The following is a 25,689-nucleotide window of genomic DNA, read 5'->3' as shown; positions in this document are numbered from 1 at the left end:
CCTAGCGTGTAGCAGATGGACTCAAAACAAGTGGGTATAGCATGCTCGTGCTAGCAGTTGGAGACGGATCTGACAGCACGGGTACATATACCCCCGCAGAAGTGCAGCAACTCAGTAATTTCTGTCTCCAAAGCAGTTTGGAGCTCCCTTACGCTCGCTGAGCGTTTTTCCAAATTATAACGACTAAATTCTTTGCAGAAATCCTACCTGAAGACGAGCCTTGCACTCCTGCGGGATACCCTCGGGTCCCTCCCCCAGTTGAGTTTCCCGAGGTGATTTCCGTGATCCCTCGGAGGTAAGCGCCTCGGTCCGGTGGCCGGATCGCGGCAGGGACTTAGCCCCCGAGTGAGAAGTTCGTACGGCAGCCAAAGGAGTGTCATCCTCAGTGGCAGCCAGAAGACACCTCTGGCTGCGAAATTGGTTGGCCGACTCCTCCTCCAAGACTCGTCTTACAAGAATGCACTTTAAGGGATCCCTCCTGTTCGGGAGCGACCTCGAGAAACTGGCTAATAAATGGGGCGCATCTCCATTACCCCATCTACCCGAAGACAGGTCAAGGAGGATCCAGCGCCCTTTTCCTAGACCATCCAGAGGTAGAAGCTCTCAACGCTTCAATCCTTACAGGGCTCGCTACCAAGCACCTCGTTCTCAGACCAGGAACCAGTCCTTTCGGACCAGGCACAACAAGAGGGGAACCGGCTCGGGGTCGGGTCCCGGCCGCACCCCACAATGAGAATCAGCCGACCCATCTGGGGGAAGAAGCCATAGGGGGCAGGCTAACCCTATTCTACCGCAGATGGGTCGAGATTACTTCGGACCAGTGGGTCTTCGCCATTGTCCGGGAAGGGTATTACCTGGACTTCCTTCATCTCCCTCCGGACAAGTTTGTGGAATCGCCTTGTCTGCCCCTCAAGAAGGCGGCGCTGGCAGCTACCTTGGAGAGACTCCTGTCCCTAAAAGCCATAATCCCAGTGCCTGCATGGGACATAAATTCTGGGCATTACTCCATTTATTTCATTGTCCCCAAGGGGGGCACCTTCAGACCCGTCCTGGACCTCAAGTCAGTCAACCGGCACTTACGGGTCCCAGGATTTCGCATGGAAACGCTGCGGTCTGTCCGAAGTGCAATACAGCCAGGGGAGTTTCTCACATCCCTGGATCTCTGAGGCCTATTTGCATATCCCAATTCATCGGGATCACCAGCGTTACTTACGCTTCAAAGTCCTGGATCAGCACTTTCAGTTCCGGGCTCTACCCTTCGGGTTAGCCACCGCGCCACGGACCTTTACCAAGGTAAAAATAGTGGTGGCGGCGTCACTCAGGAAGGAAGGCATTCTCGTCCATCCCTACCTAGACGATTGGCTGATCAGGGCAAAGTCACCGGAGGAGAGCCACCGGGCAACCAACAGAGTTATATCTCTTCTGGAAAGCCTAGGATGGGTAGTCAACATACACAAGAGTTCCCTACAGCCTTCGCAGTCGCTGGAATACCTAGGTGTCCTATTCGACACCCAGGAAGACAAGATCAGCCTGATCTCCAAGAGGAAATCGAAACTCCGGGATCGCTTGCAGAATCTGCTAAGCATCGTTCGGCCCACAGCTTGGGATTACCTACAGGTCCTCGGCCTAATGGCCTCCACTCTGGAAGTGATACCATGGACACGGGCCCATATGAGACCGTTACAGCGCGCCCTCCTATCTCGGTGGCGCCCAAGATTACAGAACTACACTGTGCATCTACTTCTACCGGCCAGAGTACGGAATCAATTTCGGTGGTGGCTGCAGCCCGGCCATATGAGCTGGGGGTCCAAGATGTCCTCCCCAACCTGGACCCTGCTCACTACAGATGCCAGCCTGAGCGGCTGGGGAGCACACTGCGAAGTGCTGACCACCCAGGGGCGGTGGAACAGAGAAGAGTCGGGGTGGTACATCAACCGACTAGAGGCACGGGCGGTCAGGTTAGCATGCCTGCGATTTGCCCACAGACTTCGAAACAGAGCAGTCAGAGTGATGTTGGACAATGCCACCACGGTGGCATACATCAACCGACAGGGCGGAACCAGAAGCCGACAGGTATCCTTAGAAATAGCCCCCCTGATGGCCTGGGTGGAGGCGAATCTTCAGGACATCTCCGCCGTCCACATCGCCGGGAAGGACAACACCAAGGCAGACTTCCTCAGCAGAGAAAGCCTAAACCCGGGGGAATGGCAGTTGTCGCCCACAGCTTTCCAGATGATTGTGGATCAGTGGGGGACTTCGGGCATGGACCTACTAGCAGACAGGTCCAACGCTCAAGTACCCAGATACTTCAGTTGCAGACGAGATCCTCTCTCCCACGGGATCGATGCTCTAGTACAGCCATGGCCTCAGGGGATCCTGCTATATGCTTTTCCTCCATGGCCCCTGCTGGGCGCCATTATACACAAGATTCAGCGGCACAGAGGCCTAGTTCTTCTAGTGGCCCCGGACTGGCCAAGAAGATCCTGGTACGCAGACATGAGAAGACTGCTGGCGGGGAATCCACTACCCCTGCCTCCACACAGGGACCTGCTGAGACAAGGTCCCATTCTCCACGAGAATCCAGCTCAATTATCTCTTATGGTCTGGACATTGAAAGGGCTCGACTGGAGAAAAGGGGATACTCGGGGCCGGTAATGGATACACTCCTCCGAGCACGCAAATTCTCCACATCACTAACTTATATAAGGATCTGGAGAGTATTTGAAGCCTGGTGCGAAACTCGCAGCACCAATCCGCATGCCGCTAAAATCCCCATCATTTTGGATTTCCTGCAAGATGGACTTAGAAGGGTCTGTCCCTCAGTTCAATCAAGGTCCAGGTGGCAGCGCTATCCTGCTACGGCCCCAGGAGTGCCGGCAATAGCATTGCCACACACCCAGACGTTTCACGTTTCCTGAAAGGAGTCAAACACATTCGCCCGCCACCGAAGTGGCCAGTGCCCCTGTGGAACCTCAACTTAGTTTTAGAATTCCTAGCGGGACCCGCCTTCAGACCCCTCCGAGGCCTGTCCCTCCGTTTGTTAACCTTGAAGATGGTGTTCTTGCTGGCCGTATGCTCAGCACGCCGCATCTCCGAGCTACAAGCGCTGTCCTGCCGCGATCCGTTTCTCAGAATCACCCCAGGGGCTATCCATCTTCGCACAGTTCCTTCCTTCTTACCCAAAGTAGTCTCACACTTCCACCTTAACCAAACCATATCCTTGCCAACCACGGAAGGTTTGAAGAAGTCGGAAGAAGGTCGAATACTGCGCCATCTCGACATCGGCAGGCTGCTGTCCAGATACCTGGAAATGTCGGAAGCAGTACGAAAGACAGACCACCTGTTCGTCCTTCACAGCGGAAAGAAGCAAGGGGAAGCGGCCTCATGGGCAGCCATCGCCCGCTGGATCAAAGAAGTTATCATGGCGGCCTACGTAGAAGCGGGAAAGCCACCACCTCTACGGGTCAAGGCTCACTCTACCAGAGTGCAGGCAGCCTCCTGGGCAGAAACTAGGATGCTGTTGCCGGCGGAGATATGTAAAGCGGCAACGTGGTCCTCCATCCATACCTTCTCCAGATTCTATCGTCTGGACGTCCAGGCCAGGGAGGACACAGCATTTGCGAGGGCAATCCTAAGCGGACCTCGGGCAGCCTCCCGCCCAGTCCGGGAGTAGCTTTTGTACATCCCACTTGTTTTGAGTCCATCTGCTACACGCTAGGAAATGTAGAGATTACTTACCTGATAATCTCGTTTTCCTTACTGTATGCAGATGGGCTCAGCATCCCGCCCGGCTGCCGGTATACATAGGGATTCACCGACTCACGGTAAGCCATGTTTTCTTATATAGGGCATCCACCCTGCCGGGTGTCGACGCCTTCCGGTTGAGAACACTGGCGGTCTCCAGCTACTATCAATCGGTCAGGGTAATCATGTTCATTTAATCGATCGGTCAGTCACACATATATCCATAAAGCTTTTGCAAGGAAGATTACTGAGTTGCTGCACTTCCTGCGGGGGTATATGTACCCGTGCTGACGTCAGATCCGTCTCCAACTGCTAGCACGAGCACGCTATACCCACTTGTTTTGAGTCCATCTGCATACACTAAGGAAAACGAGATTATCAGGTAAGTAATCTCTACATTTAGTCTCTTCTGTGATCTTTATCCTATTAGACTCTATTCCCTCCTGGACATAAAGCACCACCACCAAATTGATCCCCTCCTATCATTTCGATATAATTTGTACCCTGGTGTAGCACTGTCCCAATGGTTATCCTCCTTCCATCAGGGGTTTTAGATGCCAGTTATGTCTATCTCATCATTCACTTCTAAACACTGTTAACTCTCCCATCTTACTTCCTAGACTTCTGGCATTGGCATACAGACATTTCAAAGTGTGTTTTTTGTTTATATTAACAAACTGCTTTTTAGTTAATAGGGATAATTTAGCATCCTTTAGCTCAGGTGATTCTTTACTTATGGGCACATGGATTACTTTTGCTTTCATTGGAACCTCTCTGTTGGGATACCCTAACTCTCCTGTTTGATTAATATCCTTTGAAGATACTTTCCTCCGAAGCGTGCACTGCTAGCGACTGTCAGCTTTCCCCCTTTTTCTAGTTTAAAATCTGCTCCATCTTTTTTTTTTTTTTTAAGTTAACCCAATAAGAAGGGTGTGTCATCAGGTGAGACATCTATAGGTACAAAAAGCAGTACTAGAGTGGAAAAAAGCTTTTATTCACTCAGCCTAGTTAGGCAGACAAATCTTGCATTTGGAAGCATTAGTGCAATTAATTATGAAAACATTTAGTCCCCCGACATGGCCGTGTTTTGCACTGTCTGCATCAGGAGGGACAAAACAGAAGATCAAAAGATCTTCAACAATATGGAAACAAATAAATCTTCGTGAAACCAGGACTAGAGAGTTTCAAAAGAACCCCAATATAGGCAGTCAGGTCTACAAAGTTAAAACTGTCTTAACAACCAAGCTTCTAACCGATGTATACAGTTTTAAAAGTTAACACCAGCAGCCTGGTTCCGCTCTGGTCAAGGTGGTGCTCGTTCTTTTGGAAAAGTCTCCCCCTTCCCCAAAAGGTTGCTGAGTTCCTTTCAAAACTTCCTTGCACCATTGTCTCATCCACACATTGAGACTCTGGTGCTCTACTGCCTCTGAGGGACCTGCAAATGGAACAGGGAGCATTTCAGAGAATGCTATCCTGGAGGTTCTGGATTTCAGCTTTCTACCTAAAATCCTAAGGTCCAGATTCATTAAGGCTTTTCTCTCATTTTGTGTCTATGGGTAAAACCCTTAGTGAATCAGGTTCTCTATCTGGCTTCTAGAACCTTCTTCCCACATTTTCCTATGTTGGTGCCCACATGTACAGCCGGCTCCTCCCCAGCACTGTCTAAAATCCCTATCTAGGTGACGTATGAGGTCTGCCACCTTCGCACCAGGCAGGCAAGTTACCAGGCAGTCCTCATGTCCTCTAGCCACCCAGCTATCTAGATTTCTAATAATCGAATCACCAACTAAGACTGCCTTCCTAATCCTTCCCTCCTGGGCAGTAGCCCTGGTAGACTCGTCCTCGGTGCAAGAGGACAATGCATCAGCTGGAGAGCATGTCCTTACTACAGGATCACTTTCTGCTACACCAAGGTGATGCTCTCTGACAAAGAGGCCTTCCTTCTCCAAGGCAGCACCAGGAATAGCAGACTGGAGTTGGAACTTAGCTACTATGTCTCTGAAGGTCTTCCAGGTCTGCCACTCTAGCCTCCAGACATTGGACTCTTTCTCTAAGAGCCAAGAGCTCTTTGCGCCGGGTGCACACATACAACCTCTCACCAGCGGATAATAAATCATGACACTTGATGCAAAAGACTGGAAGGCTCCCCTCTTGCTGCTGGACTAATGCCTTTATCTTAATTTTGTTGATTTCCTAGTTAATCTTATGTTGCTACCTGTCATACATCTGCTTTTGGGAAATTCTGATATATTTAATTACTGATTATTCCACAGTTACCAGATGTTTGCAAGTTTTTCTTTGAAGGATGAGGATTGTGCATTTAAATTATATTAAATGTGAATGTCAGTCATGTTGCTGAGGTCACATATACCTGCAGCTATAATGCTATAAACATTGTGAAATAAAAAAATGAATAACTTGTAATTAATGCTCTTAATGTATTTAAAAATAAACTACATACATAAAATTAAAAAAAAATTATGGACAGATTTCAGTATTCAGAAAATACCTAAAAAAAAATCATTTTCCGAAGACTTGTTTGATTACCTTAGAACACTTTCACTTTGACCTTTTGTTTACACAAAAACCAGTACCTTATCAAACTGTAGTGATGTTTTACTAAGAGGAGTGTGGTATATCTTTGATATGACTAGTTAAGTTCACGTTGTACAAGCAATGGGTAGTGCTTTGCAGTTCATATTCTTTCTTAAACTTATATTTAAGCCAAAGTGATTGTGAAATTATAGTTTGGTAGTGCAAGATGCAGTTATATTTTCAAGCATGTACAGTATACATTTAATAATTCTAAAGTATCTTAAAATGTTGCATTATCTTCATTTCAAGGTTGTATGTAACAAATTTCTGTCCAGATACCCTACATGCTACTGAAAAATTAGCAAGCATAGGAAAAGTAAATTGAGTGATGATACTGAGGTAAGACTATAGAAGTGAGTCCAGAACTGCTTTGTAATATATTGCAATTCGATCACTTGAAATTTAAAATGTATTTATATTGGGGTTCCTTCAGTCTTTGAAAGTATCTGTTGCTTATTGGGTTAGAATGAAAACATTTTTTTCCATTTACCGATAGTGCCTTTCTTTTCTTTTGGTCTGAAATTTGTATTTTTCATGTATGCTTCATTGTAGGATGATGAAAAATTTGATTTACATGATAGCAACATCACATGCCATGAAAGAGATATAAATCGAAACTTTGATGAAAATGAAGTTTCTCAAGAGAATGGAAATGCTTTGATTTCTAAACAAATTATCAGATCTTCTACCGTCCCTCAAGCAGATGTCCTCTCCAGCTCCCTTGAAGCAGAGCATAGGTTTGTATTCTAAATTTATGCTTCCATACCCTTCAAAACAGAAATGAAAAAAATGCTATAACTATTAGAATCCAAGTGAGAAAATGTTGTCTGACCAAGAAGTTCCAATAGTCATACACATGGATCTGTATCAAGCGTATTCTCCATCAATAAGCAAGGCTGAATTAGTCAAGACTCGTGAATGACATCATCTGATGGCACCAAATGGATCCATCTCTCACAGCACAAGCAAAAAAACCCACTGAACATGTATACTAGTCCCAATGCATGCACTGCCTCGTGAGCTCCCTAGTCTTCTTGTCAGCTACTACACAGACATGTACCCACTTTCTTATTTTTGAAAATTTTCTCTCAATTTCTTCCTCATTGCAGTCTTGATTTTTTTCCACTGTCTTGCCCCCTTTTTTAGTGCTTTTTGGGAGGGTGGGGGGTGTCAGTAGAAAATGTTTTCAAGGATGAAGAAGGAAAAGTAGAAGACAGAAGCCTGCCATTAGCAGCTTCAAGGTTTGCATTTGTCAGTGTCCAGTTGTCTGGTCTGTCCAGGTCACACAGGTCCGCTGTGTGACCTGTTCAATATATCCCTAGAAACGGGAGTGGTGCCGAGTGATTGGAGAAGAGCGGTGGTGGTCCCGCTTCACAAGAGTGGGAACAGGGAGGAGGCAGGCAACTACAGACCGGTTAGCCTCACTTCGGTGGTGGGAAAAGTAATGGAGTCACTGCTGAAAGAGAGAATAGTGAACTATCTACAGTCTGGAGAATTGATGGACCAGAGGCAGCATGGATTCACCAGGGGAAGATCCTGTCAGACTAATCTGATTGACTTTTTTGACTGGGTAACCAAGGAATTGGATCGAGGAAGAGCGCTCAATATCATATACTTGGATTTCAGCAAAGCTTTTGATACGGTTCCGCACAGGAGACTGGTGAATAAAACGAGAAGCTTGGGAGTGAGTGCCGAGGTGGTGACCTGGATTGCAAATTGGTTGACAGACAGAAGACAATGTGTGATGGTAAATGGAACCTTCCCTGAAGAGTGAGCGGTTTTAAGTGGTGTACCGCAAGGATCGGTGTTGGGACCGGTCCTGTTCAATATCTTTGTGAGCGACATTGCGGACGGGATAGAAGGTAAGGTTTGTCTTTTTGCGGACGACACTAAGATCTGCAACAGAGTGGACACGCCGGAAGGAGTGGAGAGAATGAGACGGGATCTAAGGAAACTGGAAGAGTGGTCGAACATATGGCAGCTGAGATTCAATGCCAAGAAGTGCAAAGTCATGCATATGGGGAGTGGAAATCCGAATGAACTGTATTCGATGGGGGGGGGAAAGGCTGATGTGCACGGAGCAGGAGAGGGACCTTGGGGTGATAGTGTCTAATGATGTGAAGACAGCAAAACAATGCGACAAGGCGATAGCAAAAGCCAGAAGAATGCTGGGCTGCATAGAGAGAGGAATATCGAGTAAGAAAAGGGAAGTGATTATTCCCTTGTACAGGTCCTTGGTGAGGCCTCACCTGGAGTACTGTGTTCAGTTCTGGAGACCGTATCTACAAAAAGACAAAGACAAGATGGAAGCGGTACAGAGAAGGGCGACCAGGAAGGTGGAGGATCTTCATCGGATGACGTACGAGGAGAGATTGAAGAATCTAAATATGTACACCCTGGAGGAAAGGAGGAGCAGAGGTGATATGATACAGACTTTCAGATACTTGAAAGGTGTTAATGATCAAAAGACAACGACAAACCTTTTCCGTAGGAAAAAAATCAGCAGAACCAGGGGTCACGATTTGAGGCTCCAGGGAGGAAGATTCAGAACCAATGTCAGGAAGTATTTCTTCACGGAGAGGGTGGTGGATGCCTGGAATGCCCTTCCGGAGGAAGTGGTGAAGACCAGAACTGTGAAAGACTTCAAAGGGGCGTGGGATAAACACTGTGGATCCATAAAGTCAAGAGGCCGCCAATGAAGAGTGGGTGACTCGCCAGAATGATGGCTACTGCCTGGACACAATACCCTTATTCAATAAACATACACATGCTTACTGTGACTCCAACATCGCTCTAAGCTTCAACAGCAAGAGGAAATGGAATAAAGGATTTGCACTCACAAAGAGGGGAGTAGCTGGCTTGTTACGGCGGTTACTACCCCAAACCAAATATGCCTGATACTTCACTTTCAATGCATATACAGCATAGCTCTCTGCTTCAACGACAGGGGAGAAGAATAACTGATACTTCACACATCCAGCAGAGCTCTCTGCTTCAACGGCAAGGGAGAAGAAAAAGGGTTCGCACTCACAAAGCGGGGAGTAGCTGGCTTGTTACGGCGGTTACTACCCCAAACCAAATGTGCCTGATACTTCACTTTCCATGCATATCCAGCATGGCTCTCTGCTTCAACGGCATGGGAGAATGACTGATACATCACGCATTTCCAGCATAGCTCTCTGCTTCAACAGCAGGGGAAAAAACAAAAAAAACAAAACTGATGCTTCACGCATATCCTGCATAGCTTCAACGACAGGGGTGAAGAAAAAAAGGATTCGCAATCACAAAGCGAGGAGTAGCTGGCTTGTTACGGCGGTTACTACCCCAAACCAAATGTGCCTGATACTTCACTTCACTTTCAATGCATATCCAGCATGGCTCTCTGCTTCAACGACAGGGGAGAAAAAAACTGATACTTCACGCATATCCAGCATAGCTCCCTGCTTCAACGGCAGGGGAGAAGAAAAAACAACCAACAAGGGCTGTACAACATAGTCTAGGTAAAACAAATAAGCATGGGTGTAGCTTGCTTATCGCGGCGGTTACTACCCCTACTACCCCTAACTAATCAAGCTAGATATTTCACTTGGATGCAGCTCCATCACTGCTCTCTACATTAATGGTGGGGGTGGAAGGGGAATAGAACAAAGAGCTAAGAGAAACAGATAAGTATGAGAGAAAAAAATGTGTGAAGCTTGCTGGGCAGACTGGATGGGCCATTCGGTCTTCTGCCGTCATTTCTATGTTTCTATGTTTCAATGCCCATGGGATGTACTATAAATGTGTGGGCCCAAATCATGATTTCCTGTAGGTACCCGGATCAGTCCAGACAGTGGGTTGAGCCTCCTTTCCAGCAGGTGGAGACAGACTAAAACTTGCAGGATGCCCTATATCAGGACAGAGCCTATCCTCTAACCCAGTGGTTCTCAACCCTGTCCTGGGGACCCCACCAGCCAGTCGGGTTTTCAGGATACCCACAATTGAATATGCATGAGAGAAAATGTGCATGTTATGGAGGCAGTGCATGCAAATGTTCTCTCATGCATATTCATTGTGGATATCTTGAAAACCCGACTGGCTGGTGGGGTCCCCAGGACAGGGTTGAGAACCACTGCTCTAACCCTTCAGTATTCGTCTGTCTCCAGCAGGTGCAGCATCTCCCCTTCGGCTCTCTGCTGTAGGCTAGTCAGCCTCTTCTTTCTCTTTAGGCTCAAGCAAGTACTACTTTTGGTTCTTGTTTAAAAAAAAAAAAAAATCTCTGAAGGAAATTTCTGCCGCCTTTAGTGCTTTTCTGTTTTTTGTGTGGGAGACGTCAGTCTCCCAGCTCTTGCCCGGCTCAGGGGGGCTTGTCCCCTTTTGCAGGAGGGGGTTCCCTGCATAGTCCTGAGTCCGTGGACGCTTCCAGGTGTGGGGACCGACGCTTTCTGGGCCTCGTTCCCCCTCTGGCTGCCGAGAGCGTTTTGAACCCGCTACTGCGCTCAGTAAAAAAAAAAAAGAGTTAAAAGGTGTTAAACTTTCAATAAGTTGCAGGTACTCACCTACCTCTAACTTATTTGCAGCAGTTGACCAGCTTTTTTATTCTTTTCTGGCCAGAGTAGGGCTAGAACCGGCAGTCAGAGAAGCAGAAGGCAGCAGGTTTCCCTCCTGCTGTGCAGGTTGTCAATCAAGCTTTTTTTCAACTTTTTTTCTTCAGCCGAGGTTTAGCTATGTCCCGGCTGACAGCCTGTCTTTCTTGTGGGCTGTCCTCTTCGCGTTTTTCGCGTCAGGGCTTCTGCACTGCTTGCCTGCCGGGTGGGGAAGGTCCCTCCTCGCCAGGACAAGCAAATTTAGCCCGGGGCTCCACTCCTCCCGGCATGGCTAGGCCTTTCCCGGGCCGGCAGAGCCCGGGAACAGCCGCCATCTTGGATTTTTCATCAGGGCCGATTTCAGTGATCCCTGGGGCTGGGGGGCCGGATTTTTTTGATTTAACGCCTAATTTGACCCCCGCGGGTCCCCAGGAGGGGGGGTCCTGACCTTCCCTCTCCCCCCCCCCCCCCCCGGCAAATCCAGGGTCCCTTTTTCCGTGGATTTCGTCCTCTTCATGCACAAATCTTTTCTAGCTAGACTGCATGAGCTGGATGAAAGCCCCCCCCTTGCCCCCCCCCCGCAAAAAATCCCTCGTTCAGCGCCGTTGACCACTGGACCGACCATGGAGCCTCAGGGACCAGTGCGGGTGGTCCCGGGGGTGCCCCCCCCCCCCGGTGTCTCCCGGGTCCTTGGACCCCGCTGCTGCCTCGGATTCAGCGGATGCCCCCCCCCTAGAGGGGGATGACCCCAGAGCCCTGCGTCTTTTTCGTAAGGAGTTAGAGCCCCTCCTCCCTTTTGTTTTGGAGGAGCTGGGTCTGGAAAGTCCCTCCGTGGATAATCTCATGGCCTCACTCCCTAAGGATATGAACCCGGTTTTGGGAGGGCTCCGGGCTCCGGCCTCGGCCTTTCCCTTCCACCCCATGCTTAAGCTCCTTATCCTGCGGGAATGGGAGGCTCCTGAGGGCGTGCGATGGATAAGCTCTATCCCCTCCCGGAAGAGGGCTTGGAGCTGTTGCGATATCCATCGGTGGATTCTTATGTTTCTGCAGTGGCCAAGCACACCACGATTCCGGTGGAAGGTTCCACGGACTTGAAGGATTCACAAGATCGTAAGCTGGAGGCTCACCTGAAGCGCATCTTTGACGTCCTAGCCCTCAGGGTTCGGGCGTCTTGCTGTAGCAGTCTTATGATGCGGGCGAGCCTCCAGTGGGTCCAACAGTTACTCTGTGCCCGGGAGCTTCCGCCAGGTGAGGCAGAACAAGCCGAACGTCTGGAGGCGGTAATCGCTTACGTGTCAGACGACCTCTACGATTTGGTCCTTGCGAAGGCGATGGTTTCGGCAGTGGCTGCCCGGAGGCTCCTTTGGCTACGCCACTGATCGGCTGATCAGTCCTCGAAGACCCGGCTGGGTACGCTTCCCTTCAAAGGTAAGATGCTCTTTGGCGAGGATCTCGACAAGCTTATGGACTCCTTGGCTGACAACAAGGTCCATAAGCTTCCAGAGGGCCGCCTTAAGTCTTCTCAGTCCTTCGCGGCCTCTCGCTTTCGCTTCAGGGGTCAGCGTCGCTCCGCTTCTCGCGGGTGGGGCGGTGCTGCGAGGGGGTCTTCTCGTGCGCAGTCCTGGTCGCAGTCCTTTCGTGGCAGGCGGCCTTTTCGCGAGGGCCAGCCCGTGCGTACCACCGCTAAACCTGCCACGCAATGAAGTTCAGCTGACCCATTCCTCGGTCCCTTACCTCGGCGGACGCCTCTCCCTGTTTTTCGAGGAATGGGTCAAAATCACGTCTGATCAGTGGGTCCTCGACATTATCAGAGACGGGTACGCTTTTGACCTCGTCAGGGAACTTCCAGATCTCTTTCTGTTCTCCCCTTGCGGCCGGGCCAAGAGGGATGCGGTGGTCCAGACCCTCTCCAAGCTTCTGGATCTGGGGGCGGTGGTCCCAGTCCCAAAAGGGGAAATTGGCACCGGCCAGTATTCTATTTACTTTACCGTGCCAAAAAAGGAAGGGTCCTTCCGCCCAATCCTGGACCTCAAGAGGGTCAATTGGGCCCTCAAGATCCCCCACTTCCGCATGGAAACCCTACGGGCGGTCATTGCGGCGGTCCGTCTCGGAGAGTTCCTTGCTTCCCTCGATCTCGCAGAAGCATATTTTCATATTCCCATCCATCTCGATTACTAGAAGTATCTCAGATTCCACATTCTCAACCAGGACTTCCAGTTTCGAGTTCTCCCCTTCGGCCTCGCGACCGCTCCTCGCACCTTCACGAAGGTCATGGTAGTAGTGGCAGCGGCCTTGCGCCAGGAGGGGATTCTCGTCCATCCCTATCTGGACGATTGGCTCATCAGGGCCAAGTCGGAGACCTCTTGCCGGTGGGCGGTGGATCGCGTCTTGGAGCTCCTTGCCTCTCTCGGGTGGATAGTGAACTTTTCCAAGAGCAAGCTTCAGCCCTCCCAGGAGTTGGAATTTCTTGGAGCACACTTCGACACCCGAGTAGGCAAGGTATTCTTACCTCGGGCGCGAGCCCTCAAGCTGATCGATCAGGTCCAGAATCTGATTGCGCTATCTTCCCCGACGGCCTGGGATTATCTCCAAGTCCTGGGCTCCATGGCTTCTACTATCGATGTGGTCCCCTGGGCCTTTGCTCATATGCGTCCGTTACAGAAAGCTTTGCTGTCTCGTTGGCAACCAGTGTCAGAGCAGTTCCACGTAGTCCTTCCGTTCTTGGAGTCTACTACCGACGAATTACAGTGGTGGCTGTCTCTTCCTCATCTCCTGCAAGGGATGCCTCTTCAAGCTCCACAGTGGACGATAGTAACCACGGACACCAGCCTGTTGGGCTGGGGTGCGGTCTGCCTTTCTCAGTCCACCCAGGGGACATAGTCCCAGACTCAGTCGCGCTGGCACATCAATCGACTGGAAACTTTGGCGGTCCGCCTGGCCCTTCAGGAGTTCCTTCCCCTGATCCGTGGCAAGGTGGTACGAGTCCTGTCCGACAACTCCACCACAGTCGCCTACATCAGTCGCCAAGGGGGCACTCGCAGTCCCCTGGTAGCCTTAGAAGCCAGCCGTCTCCTCGCTTGGGCGGAGCGTCACCTATAGTGCCTTGCGGCTTCTCACATCGCTGGAAAAGACAATGTTCAAGCAGACTTCCTCAGCCGGCAGTTGCTCGATCCGGGAGAGTGGGGGCTCTCGGACGCGGCCATGGCTCTGATAGTGGACAGGTGGGGTCCTCCTCACCTCGACCTCATGGTGACTCTGCGCAATGCCAAGGCCAGTCGGTTCTTCAGCCGCTGGAGGGAGGCACGGCGCAGAGGGCGTGGATGCTCTGGCTCTACCTTGGCCAGCGGACGTCCTTCTGTACATGTTTACCCCGTGGCCACTGGTGGGGAAAGTTCTCAGGAGAATCGAGCTCCACCGGGGACCGGTGATTCTTGTCGCTCCCGAGTGGCCGCGAAGGCCATGGTTCGCGGATCTCATCAATCTAGCGGTGGACGGGCCCCTGTGCCTCGGTCATCTCCCTCGTCTCCGGCAGGGGCCTGTATTTTTCGACCAGGCCGATCGCTTCTGTCTTGCGGCCTGGCTTTTGAACGGCGTCGCCTGAGGCACAAAGTTTATAGGGAGGAGGTCATCTCCACCCTGCTGCGAGCCCGGAAGCAGTCGACTTCTCTGGCTTATGTGCGCATCTGGAAAGTTTTTGAGTCCGCGTGTACGGAGGCGGGTGTCCCTGCGCGCTCCGCCTCGATTCCTTTGATTCTTTCTTTTCTTCAGAAGGGTCTCTCTAAGGGCCTCTCCTTCAGTTCTCTACGCGTTCAAGTCTCGGCGCTCAGCTCTCTCCTGGGTCGGGTGGACGGTCATGCCTTAGCAGCTCACCCTGACGTGATTCGTTTCCTGAGGGGCGTTAGACACCTCCTCCCCCCTCTCAGGCCACGTGTCCGTCGTGGAGTCTCAACCTGGTCCTTCATGCTCTCTGTGCAGCTCCCTTCGAGTCTCTTCGCCACGCTACGCTCAAGGATCTTACTCTAAAGACTGTCTTTCTGGTCTCTATTTCCTCTGCTCGCCGTATTTCCGAGCTTCAGGCGCTGTCCTGTCGGGAGCCCTTCTTGCGTTTCTCCGATTCCGGGGTTTCTCTCAGGACGGTTCCTTCCTTCTTGCCTAAGGTTGTCTCAGCTTTTCATGTCAACCACTCGGTCGAACTCCCAGCATTCTCTCCAGAGGAGATTGTGGGTACAGCGGGTGGCGACCTTCGTCGGCTAGATGTGAAACGAGTCTTGCTTCGCTATCTCCAGGTCACCAATGACTTCCGGGTATCGGACCATCTCTTCGTCCTTTGGAGTGGTCCCAACCGAGGTAAGCAGGCTTCTAAGACCACGATTGCGCGGTGGTTGAAGGAAGCCATTTCCTCGGCGTATCTTTGTCAAGGTCGTCCGCTTCCTGAGGGTCTGAAGGCCCATTCTCTGCGTTCTCAGGCTACTTCGTGGGCGGAGAGTCAATCTGTCTCCCCTCAGGAGATTTGCAGGGCCGCCACTTGGACGTCTCTGCACACTTTTGCTCGGCACTACCGTCTGGATGTACACGCTCCGGTGTTCGGTTCCTTTGGGCGGCAAGTGCTTCGAGCGGGACTGTCTCGGTCCCACCCAGTTTAGGGAAGCTTTGGTACATCCCACTGTCTGGACTGATCCGGGTACGTACAGGAAAGGAAAATTAGTTCTTACCTGTTAATTTTCGTTCCTGTAGTACCACGGATCAGTCCAGACGCCCTTCCCTGTCTGTCTTCTGTCCTCTCGAAGCTTGTTTTCTTGCAGGTCTGCAGATTTTCATATTTTCCTTGGTGCAAGATTACTGAGCATTTACACCGGAAGCCTTGGTGGTTATTTTATGCCAAGTTTATGCAAGAGCATATAGGTATACCATGCTTCTACATTAATCTATGGTTGCTCCGTTGAGCTTTTTGGTTACTTGCTTGATCCTATTCTTGGGTTTATTGTTTTATGCTTTGACATACGTTATACTGAAGGGTTAGAGGATAGGCTCTGTCCTGATATAGGGCATCCTGCAAGTTTGTCTGTCTTCACCTGCTGGAAAGGAGGCTCAACCCACTGTCTGGACTGATCCGTGGTACTACAGGAAGGAAAATTAACAGGTAAGAACTAATTTTCCTATGGTTTATTTGCCTTTTTACATAAGATTACCCTAGAAAAGAATATTCGTATCGTCAAATGATTTTACTTATACTCTAACTATCAATTAATCTGTGTTCAAGTTAGTTAAGAAATACTGTAAAGATGAAATTGTAATGCAACTCTATTTGTTCATTGTAAACCGATGTGATATTCTAGTTCGAATGTCGGTATATAAAAACAAATAAATATGGTGAACTGCTATTACTATGGGCGCATGTCTCTCATAGTGCAGCAGTCTCAAGCTTGGAAGATGTAGGGCCTCAGAAGGGCATTGAAGAGTAAGTGCCAGCATGAGTCTGGACATCCGAGCCTCCTGGAATGGAATATCTTCAGCCTCACAGTGTGTGGCACCTAGCCGGAGTTACTCGCCCCCTTTTCCCCACTCTGTAGGGAGAGTTCCCCCCACCCCCATGGTGTAAGGTCAGGGCTCTAGCAAGGCAAAACCAGTTATGGCACTGAAAGAGTCATGGAGCAAAGTGCCTGAGGTCAATCCCCAGGGTGGGCTCCATCAGATCCAAAGAAGCTGAAATTGACACCTGGTTAAGGCTCTACACTGGACTGATCTTCAGTGCCAGTGAAGGATGGGACCACATTGGCACAAGTGCCATCCTTTTAATCAGTGCAGAAAATTCCTATGGCACAGTCTCAACTCTTCTACCTAGACCCCGTCCCACAAGGATACAGTTTGTGGCACTGGCACAAAACAATAAGGTGCACTTGATGTGGAGACCTGCAGTAGAGGTGTCACCAGTGTCTTTGACTCATTGAAGCTGTGGCACCATCAAGAAAGGTTGCATTGATGCAGAAAACATCGGGAGAGTACCTGGTGCAGAAGATTTATTTTATTTATTTATTTTATATACCAACATTCGTTTGCACATCACATCGGTTTACATTTTAACAATAGAACTAAGGAAATTATATTATAACATTTCAAGTAACTAGGAGAATAACAGTAGCTAATAGGGAGGGAAATTACATTAAAATATTTAAACAATTTAAACATTTAAAGCAATTCAAGTAAACAGGAGATGACTAAGAGATGTACTAAGGGGTGGTGGAGGGTGGAGGGGAAGCAGGACCAGAAAAGTGAACAGTTATTGAAGGAAAACGTTAACTAACCTTATTTAGATTGTTGAGGGTACACGTGAGGAAAGCATGTTTTGTTATTGATAATGATGGAGAGGCTAACAAGGTATTGTGTGTGGAGAAAGTTGGAAAGTTATTGGCAGTCTTGTTTGAAGAGCCAGGTCTTCAGCTTTTTTTTTTTTTTTTAAGTTGATAGTGTTGGGTTCTAGTCTTAGGTCTATGGGCATAGAGTTCCATAAGGATGGGCCAGATGGTCTAGATTCCACTTCTATCAGTGAGGGGAGTCTCTGAGCTGATGTCGCCATCTTTAGATGGCAGAGTGAAGAGAATAGAAAAGTCAGTTCTACACCATGCTTCTGAGTGGGTATGCTTCAGCTTAGGATGCTTTTCTGCTAAGCTGGGATGTTTGTCTACTGTGTGTGTAGTCACCAATTCTATTAATCCATGAACAATTCAAAAGATCCTCTGGGATTGGGCACAGATGATGCTCATTGCTCCATCTTGGCCACAGCAAGTGTGTTTTCCATATCTCATCAAATTGTTAATTCAGTCTCTGATTTCACTGGGAGCTTCTCTGACTCATCGTGCAGGAGCAGGGCAAGCTTTGCCATTTTAATCTGCCCTGATTCTCACAGCATAGATGTTGTGCACACAGTAGTTTTCTTCTCTGCTCCTCCCAAAGTGGGGATATAAGATATACTAGTATTCGATAGGAAGTCTTCAACTAGAAGACGTTCATGTCTTAGTGTCTGTCCAGCTCTCTGGACTATTTTTCTTGGAGCCTGAGGGTTTTGCTCAAGTACTTTTTCTGCTTTTTATCTTAGGCCTTAGTACCTCTACAGTGAAAGTTCACCTCAGGGCTATCTCAGCATATCACCAGCAGGTGGAAAGAGTTCCAGTCTCCACCCACACTTTCTTCTCCAAGTTTCTGAAAGTACTCTGGCATTCTACAATTATTAAACATCCAGTGTCTTGGGACCTTTATGTAGTACTAGCACAACTCATGAAGCCTGACTTTGAAATTCTGGAGTTAGTGAATTTGAAGTTTCTCACTTGGAACGTCTTGTTCTTCGTAGTCATTACTTCTGCTCAAAGAGTCTGTGAATTGCAAGTGCTAGTTTTGTATTCATTCTTGTAGTTCTTAGTTTCTGCCAAAAGGGATGTCGGCTTTTCACTTTAACCAAGTTATCATGCTGCCAACCTTCTTTCCAGGACCGTATGAGCATAGATGAGAAAAGGCTCTTCATTTCTTGGATTGTAAAAGAGCTGTAGCATATTATTTGAGAAGGACTCAACCTTATCAAGATTCTTAACTGTTTGTGGCCTTTGATCCTAACAGACTGGAAGGGGCAGTAGACAGAATTCTGTCCAATTGGCTAGTGGACTGTTTCATGCACAGTTATGTACTGCCTGGTGTACAAATTTACAGACCCTATCAAAGCTCATCAAGTGAGAGCCATGGTGCTTCAGTGGCTTAGCTCTGGGCTGCTTCCATTGAGAACATTTACAAAGCTGTGATTTGGTAGTCTGTGTACACATTTAGGTCCCACTATTGTCTGGACAGCATGTCAAGAAGTGACGCTTCTTAAGGACAAGCAATTTTGCAGTCTGTTCACCCAGTAGTTTACTGGTGGGGGTCCAGGTTGCTATTTCAGTAATTGTTCTGCAGTGCAACCCTCAGCCTAGGCCTCCACACGAATCTTGACTAATTCAGTTCTGCTTATCAACATGGAAAACAAGTTTGCTTATCTGTAAATAGAATTCTTCATAGACAGCAGGATGAGATAGCCATGCCTATGACCCACCCACCTACTTACCTGGAGATTGACTACCTCACTTCAACTTAAGTTATGCAAAAGACTGGGGGTTATGAGAGAGTGCACACAGGGACTACCACGCATGTTCAATGGAATTTTACTGAGCTGTGAGAGATGGATTCACGTGGTAACATTGGTTAATATTACCCATAAATCATAGCTAATTCATCATGCTGTCTACGGAGAACACTGCTTTACAGGTAAGCACACTCAGCTGGGGGTATTTCTGAAAAAACCTATTGAGGATGCATAGGAAGCGAGACGTAGAACATCAGATCAGCTGTTATTGTTTTGATTTTTTTTTCACATTGTCTGAGGAGTGTCTTGCCAAACCTCTTTTTGACAATTTTCTCTAGTTTTCCCTTCTAATGTCCCTAATTAGGAATCTTGTTTTGCCTCAGAATATGCTTTCCCTGTACGTACCAGGATCAGTCCAGACTGCTGGGTTATGCCTCCCCTCCAGCAGATGGAGTCAGAGAGAAAACTGAAAGCACCCCCTAGATATACTGGTGTGCCACCTGCCATCCTTCAGTATTTCCTCTGACTCCAGCAGATTGAGAGACATAACCTGCAGTCCTGTCTATCCTGACACACAATCTTTTTTCAGGTGTCATTTATTAATTTCTTGACTTGTACTGTCTAGATCGATTAGTTATTTCTCTGTTTAGTTTAAAAAAAAAAAAAAAAAAAAAAAAAAAAAAGTGGGACTGTTTTAGTTTCTTGTTGTTTCCCTGTTTTCAGCGCAGCGTGCTATTCTTATACAGGCAGGCTGAGAGAGCTTTGCTCTTCTTTATTTTCCCGGTTGGTGTCCCTTTGGTCGGGGGGAAAGTCTACCGGTGGTCCGGTCACCCTCCCCGTCTGTTCCTGCTTTATTCCAGGGGTTTTTTCCTCCTGAAGAGGGCTTCTGTTTTATAAATAAATAAATAAATAAACTAAAGGCTGTTTTAAATTCAGCGTGAGGACCCGTAAGTCCTGTTGGTAACAGGCTGTGGTCCCTTGTAGCCCTAGCCTGCCGCGCGGACCAGGGACTCCGGAGGGGGTGAGGTCTCTTCACCCGGCGATTTTTTCCCCTTGCTGTTTTTTGGCGCGAATCCCTGCTCCCAACCAGATACTCACGGTTCTGCCGTAGGATGCCCCGAGCTTCGGCCTGCACGGCCTGTGGCAAGGCGGGGGTGCGACTCTCCAGGGAGGGTCTCTGCTCCCATTGCATTCCCGGGGGCGAGGGACCCTCCCGGGGGCCGAGCGCTGCCCACAGCGCAGCTTTTCGTCCCTCTTCAGTGCGATCAGGGAGCCTGGCAGCCGCGCGGTCATCAGCCCCGCCCCTCACTGTTAGGGAGCCGGCGGCCATTTTGACCATGCGGCAGCCTGCTGATTCGGCATCGGAGGAGGAGGATTTTTCTCATATCTCTCCTCCTGCCTTGAGCCCGTGCAGTGGATCCGAATTGGACGCTCCTCGAGCCCCTCCCCCCCGGGACCAGCCCGCGGGGGGCTCCAAAAGGAAAGTGCCCTTTTCTTCAAAATTTGTCCTATTGATGCACCAGGCATTTTTAGACACGGAGGCAGGTTGGGAGCCGGATGAACCCCCTCCCCCTAAGGTTCCCAGAGTCTCTCCTGAGCGGGGCAGAATCTCTCTTGAGCGGGGCAGGTCTGGGCCTAGGGACAAAGCGGGGGGTTCAGATCCCACCAGACTTTATTCATTAGGCGGCAAGGGGGGTCCGGTAGCTCCGGATCTCACTCAGGGGTCTCCGGATGGCACAGGATCGCCGGATGGTACGGGGACTGAGGTCTCTGACGCTCCGGGGGCGCTCGAGGGCGATGACCCCCAGATCCTGCGCCTGTTTAGCAAAGATGAGCTTAACTTTTTAATCCTTCATGTTTTGAAGGAATTAGAGATCCCAGCGCCACAGCAGGACACTGACACTTCCACGGGGGACATAGCTATGGCAGGTTTAAGGGCCCCCCCACAGTCTTTTCCCTTACATGCCAAGGTTTTACAGCTAGTTTCCAAAGAATGGGAGGTGCCGGAGGCATCACTGAGAGTCAGCAGGGCCATGAATAAATTATATCCCCTGCCTGCAGATTCTTTGGATATTTTTAAGGTCCCTGCTGTGGATTCTGCAGTGACGGCTGTAGTTAAGCACACTACCATACCTGTCACAGGAGGGGTAGCTTTGAAAGATCTCCAAGACAGAAAGTTAGAGGTGCTGTTAAAGCGCATCTTTGAGATAGCCGCATTGGGGGTCCGAGCAGCGGCATGTAGCAGTATGGTTCAGCGTGCTACTCTCCGTTGGGTCCAACAGTTGCTTACCACACAGGAGCTACCACCAGCCGAGGCTGAGCAGGCTAACTGCGTGGAGGCAGCGGTTGCTTACACGGCGGATGCCTTGTATGATTTGTTGTGAACCTCGGCCCGCACTATGTCATCGGCGGTCACTGCTCGGCGTTTACTCTGGCTTAGGTGTTGGTCGGCGGATGCCTCGTCAAAATCGCGCCTCGCATCTTTTCCCTTCAAGGGGAAGTTGCTGTTTGGGGAGGAGCTAGATCAGCTTATCAAAGACTTGGGGGAGAACAAAGGGGCGGATTTTCAGAGCCCTGCTTGCGTAAATCCGCCCAAAACCGGGCGGATTTACGGGAGCAGGGCCCTGCGCGCCGGGAAGCCTATTTTACATAGGCCTCCCGGCGCGCGCAGAGCCCCGGGACTCGTGTAAGTCCCGGGGTTCTCCGAGGGGGGCGTGTCGGGGGCGGGCCCGGTCGTCGCGGCGTTTCGGGGGCGTGTCGGCAGCGTTTTGGGGGCGGGTACGGGGGCGTGGCTACGGCCCGGGGCGGTCCGGGGGCGTGGCCGCGCCCTCCGTACCCGGCCCCAGGTCGCGGCCCGGCGCGCAGGAGGCCCGCTGGCGCGCGGGGATTTACGCCTCCCTCTGGGAGGCGTAAATCCCCCGACAAAGGTAAGGGGGGGGGTTTAGACAGGGCCGGGCGGGTGGGTTATGTAGGGGAGGGGAAGGTGAGGGGAGGGCAAAGGAAAGTTCCCTCCGAGGCCGCTCCGATTTCGGAGCGGCCTTGGAGGGAACGGGGGTAGGCTGCACGGCTCGGCGCGCGCCGGCTATACAAAATCCATAGCCTTGCGCGCGCCGATCCAGGATTTTAGCAGATACGCGCGGCTCCGCGCGTATCTACTAAAATCCAGCGTACTTTTGTTTGCGCCTGGAGCGCAAACAAAAGTAGGCTATTCGCGCTCGTTTTAAAATCCGCCCCAAAGTGTATAAGTTACCGGAGGACAAGCCCCGTTCGTTTCGCTCTTTTGGGAATGTACGATCCCGCTTTCGGGGACAACGCCGGTTCCGTATGGGAAGGGGGGGGGCTCCTTTCCCACAGAAACAGCAGGTTCCCAGGTCTCAGCCTTGGTCTCCTTCCTTTCGAGGCAGGCGGCCACAGCGTCTGGGATCCTCGCAGAACCTGTCCACCGGCAAACCTTCGCACTGAAGGCGCGCGGGCCCATTCCTCCCTCCCCTGCATCGGAGGTCGCTTGTCCCTGTTTTGGGAGGAATGGGTCAAGGTCACGTCGGATCAGTGGGTTCTCGACGTAGTTCGTTACGGCTACGAGTTGGACTTTGCTCGGCCCCTCCGGGATCTTTTTATGGTCTCTCCCTGCGGTCCTCAGGAGAAGCGGCAGGTTATCGCCCACACTGTGCACAGGTTGCAGTCTCTGGGGGCGATATTGCCGGTTCCTCCGGAGGAGACCAGAACAGGCAGGTATTCCATTTACTTTCTGGTCCCAAAGAAGGAAGGTACGTTTCGCCCAATTTTGGATTTAAAAAAAGTGAACAAGGCATTGCGGGTTCCCCGGTTTCGGATGGAAACGCTAAGGTCTGTTTTTGCGGCCGTCCACAAGGGAGAATTTTTGGCTTCTTTGGATCTGGCCGAGGCGTACCTTCATATCGGGATCAGGGAACGTCACCAGAGGTACCTCCGGTTCACAGTTCTGGGGGAGCACTTCCAGTTTTGCGCCCTTCCGTTCGGGCTAGCCACGGTCCCGAGAGTGTTCACCAAGGTTCTCGTCGTAGTTGCAGCTTATCTGCGACGTCAAGGAATTCTGGTACATCCCTATTTGGACGATTGGCTCATCCGGGCAAAGTCGGAAGAGGCGTGCCGATGAGCAGTCCAGTCAGTCGTGCAGCAACTTCAATCGCTAGGTTGGGTCATCAACTTTGCGAAGAGCCAGTTGGTCCCGAGTCAACAGTTAGAATTTTTGGGGGCGCGCTTCGATACCTTAGAGGGCAAAGTATTCCTCACGCAGCAGCGCCTAGAGAACCTGATGTCTCAGGTGCAGACCTTGCTAGCTCTACCGTTGCCTACGGCTTGGGATTATTTACAAGTCATTGGACATATGGTTTCTACTCTGGAAATGGTGACGTAGGCCTTTGCTCATATGCGTCCTTTACAGCGAGCTCTCCTCTCCCGCTGGGACCAGAAATCGGAGGATTACGGTGTCCAATTGCCGCTGTTGGAGCCAGCTCGGTCCAGTTTGGCTTGGTGGTTGATCCCAAACAATTTATTGCAGGGGGTGGACCTAGAGCCGCCCCCGTGGATCGTAGTGACGACGGATGCCAGTTTGACAGGCTGGGGAGCGGTCTGTCAGTCCAGCGCGGTGCAAGGCCTGTGGACCCCTCTTCAGGCAGCTTGGTCCATCAACCGTCTGGAGACCAGAGCGGTACGTCTCGCCTTACTCCACCTTCTTCCGTTGGTTCGAGGTCGGGCGGTGCGAGTTCTATCGGACAACGCAACCACGGTAGCGTATATCAATCGTCAGGGCGGCACAAGAAGTCGGCCGGTGGCGGACGAAGCGTCGCTGTTGATGGCCTGGGCGGAGCGTCACCTATCCCGCATAGCGGCTACCCACATAGCGGGCGTCGACAACGTACAAGCGGATTATCTCAGTCAATACTTGGATCCCGGAGAGTGGGAGCTCTCAGCCGAGGCGATGGGCCTCATCACCCAACGATGGGGAACTCCGCATCTGGACCTGATGGCGACTCGGCAGAATGCGCAGGCGGCGCGTTTCTTCAGTCGATGGCGAGAGCACGGGTCGGAAGGGGTGGATGCCCTGGTGCTTCCATGGCCTCGGCACATCCTCATCTATGTGTTTCCCCCGTGGCCCCTAATAGGAAAGGTGTTAAGACGCATAGAATCCCATCGAGGCCCAGTGATTCTAGTGGCTCCGGAGTGGCCAAGGAGAACGTGGTTTGCGGATCTCGTCAACCTGGCACAGGACGGTCCTCTCAGATTGGGTCATCTTCACCACCTGCTTCGGCAGGGACCTGTATTTTTCGATCAGGCGGACCGCTTCTGTCTGGCGGCTTGGCTTATGAGAGGCGGCAGTTGAGGAGGAAAGGATACTCAGAACCGGTCATTTCCACGCTCCTTCGGGCGCGCAGACCCTCCACTACGCTAGCCTACGCCAGAGTGTGGAAGGTGTTTGACTCCTGGTGCTCTGCATCAAAAATCCCGCCGCGAAGGGCCTCGGTAGGGGATATCCTTACGTTCTTGCAGACGGGTTTAAAAAAAGGGGTTAGCTTACAGTTCTCTAAGGGTTCAGGTGGCGGCCCTGGGCTGTTTGAGGGGCAAGGTGGACGGGTACTCGCTCACTGTCCACCCAGATGTTGCTCATTTTTTGCGGGGCTTTCGGAACTTGCGTCCACCATTTCGACCCCCTTGTCCTTCCTGGAGTTTGAATTTGGTGCTCAAAGGTCTCGTCAAGGCCCCCTTTGAGCCCCTCAGGAGGGCATCGCTAAAGGATCTCACGCTCAAAACCGTGTTCCTAGTGGCAATTGCGTCAGCCCGTCGGGTGTCGGAACTCCAGGCACTTTCGTGCAGGGATCCGTTTTTACGGATTTCCAGTGCCGGCGTGTCGCTACGTACGGTCCCGTCGTTCTTACCAAAGGTGGTGTCGGCTTTTCACCTTAATCAGACCGTAGAATTACCTTCATTCTCAGAGTCGGACCTAAAGTCTTCGCACGGTTCCGATTTGAGGCGTCTAGATGTGCGGCGAGTGCTCATGCGGTATTTGGAGGTAACTAATGCATTCAGAAGGTCGCATCCACATATATTGGCTGTGGTAAGTCTGTTCCTGAGGGGCTCAAGGCGCACTCTTTGCGTTCTCAGGCGACTTCCTGGGCAGAAAGTCGTTTGGTTTCTAGCCAGGAGATTTGCAGAGCAGCCACGTGGAAATCATTGCATACCTTCGCTCGTCATTATCGGCTTGATGTTGGCAGCACATCAGCTGATTCCTTTGGCAGCAGTGTCATTCGAGCGGGACTCTCTGGGTCCCACCCCAATTAAGGGGGCTTGGGTACATCCCAGCAGTCTGGACTGATCCTGGTACGTACAGGGAAAGGAAAATTATGTTCTTACCTGATAATTTTCGTTCCTGTAGTACCAAGGATCAGTCCAGACGCCCGCCCGTTATTGTCTATCCAGAGAGTCTGCTCCACTAGCCAGTTCTTTTTCAATATATTCAGCACGGTAGGTACCAATCCCTTTTCTTTGATTTTAGAGGGTGGTGCTTTTTTTGAAGTTCTGATAATGTTCGCCAGTTTTTGGCATGTGAGAGTTTAACTATTTGATCTAGACAGTTGCCATGGTTTATTCGTGGCTAAGTTGGCGGAGGATTGGTTTGGCTTTCTTCTGCTTTGTTATACTTTA

The 25,689-nt window shown here is 50.5% G+C and overlaps 1 protein-coding gene across 6 annotated transcripts in view; it reads left to right on the top strand.

The window, feature by feature from the left end:
- GPBP1 (GC-rich promoter binding protein 1) overlaps positions 1-25,689 on the top strand; it is a 453,143-nt gene that overhangs the window by 362,256 nt on the left and 65,198 nt on the right. For all 6 annotated transcript variants that reach the window (XM_029576801.1, XM_029576791.1, XM_029576781.1 and 3 more), the window contains one exon: positions 6,892-7,076. In XM_029576801.1, the coding sequence (XP_029432661.1) occupies positions 6,892-7,076 (185 nt within the window). The remainder of the gene's footprint in view (positions 1-6,891; positions 7,077-25,689) is intronic.

The sequence above is a fragment of the Rhinatrema bivittatum genome, chromosome 1, assembly GCF_901001135.1.
Source record: "Rhinatrema bivittatum chromosome 1, aRhiBiv1.1, whole genome shotgun sequence".
Taxonomy (NCBI): Eukaryota; Metazoa; Chordata; class Amphibia; order Gymnophiona; family Rhinatrematidae; genus Rhinatrema; species Rhinatrema bivittatum.
Note: the sequence above shows the minus strand (reverse complement) of the source record. Positions and strands in the feature narration are given on the sequence as shown.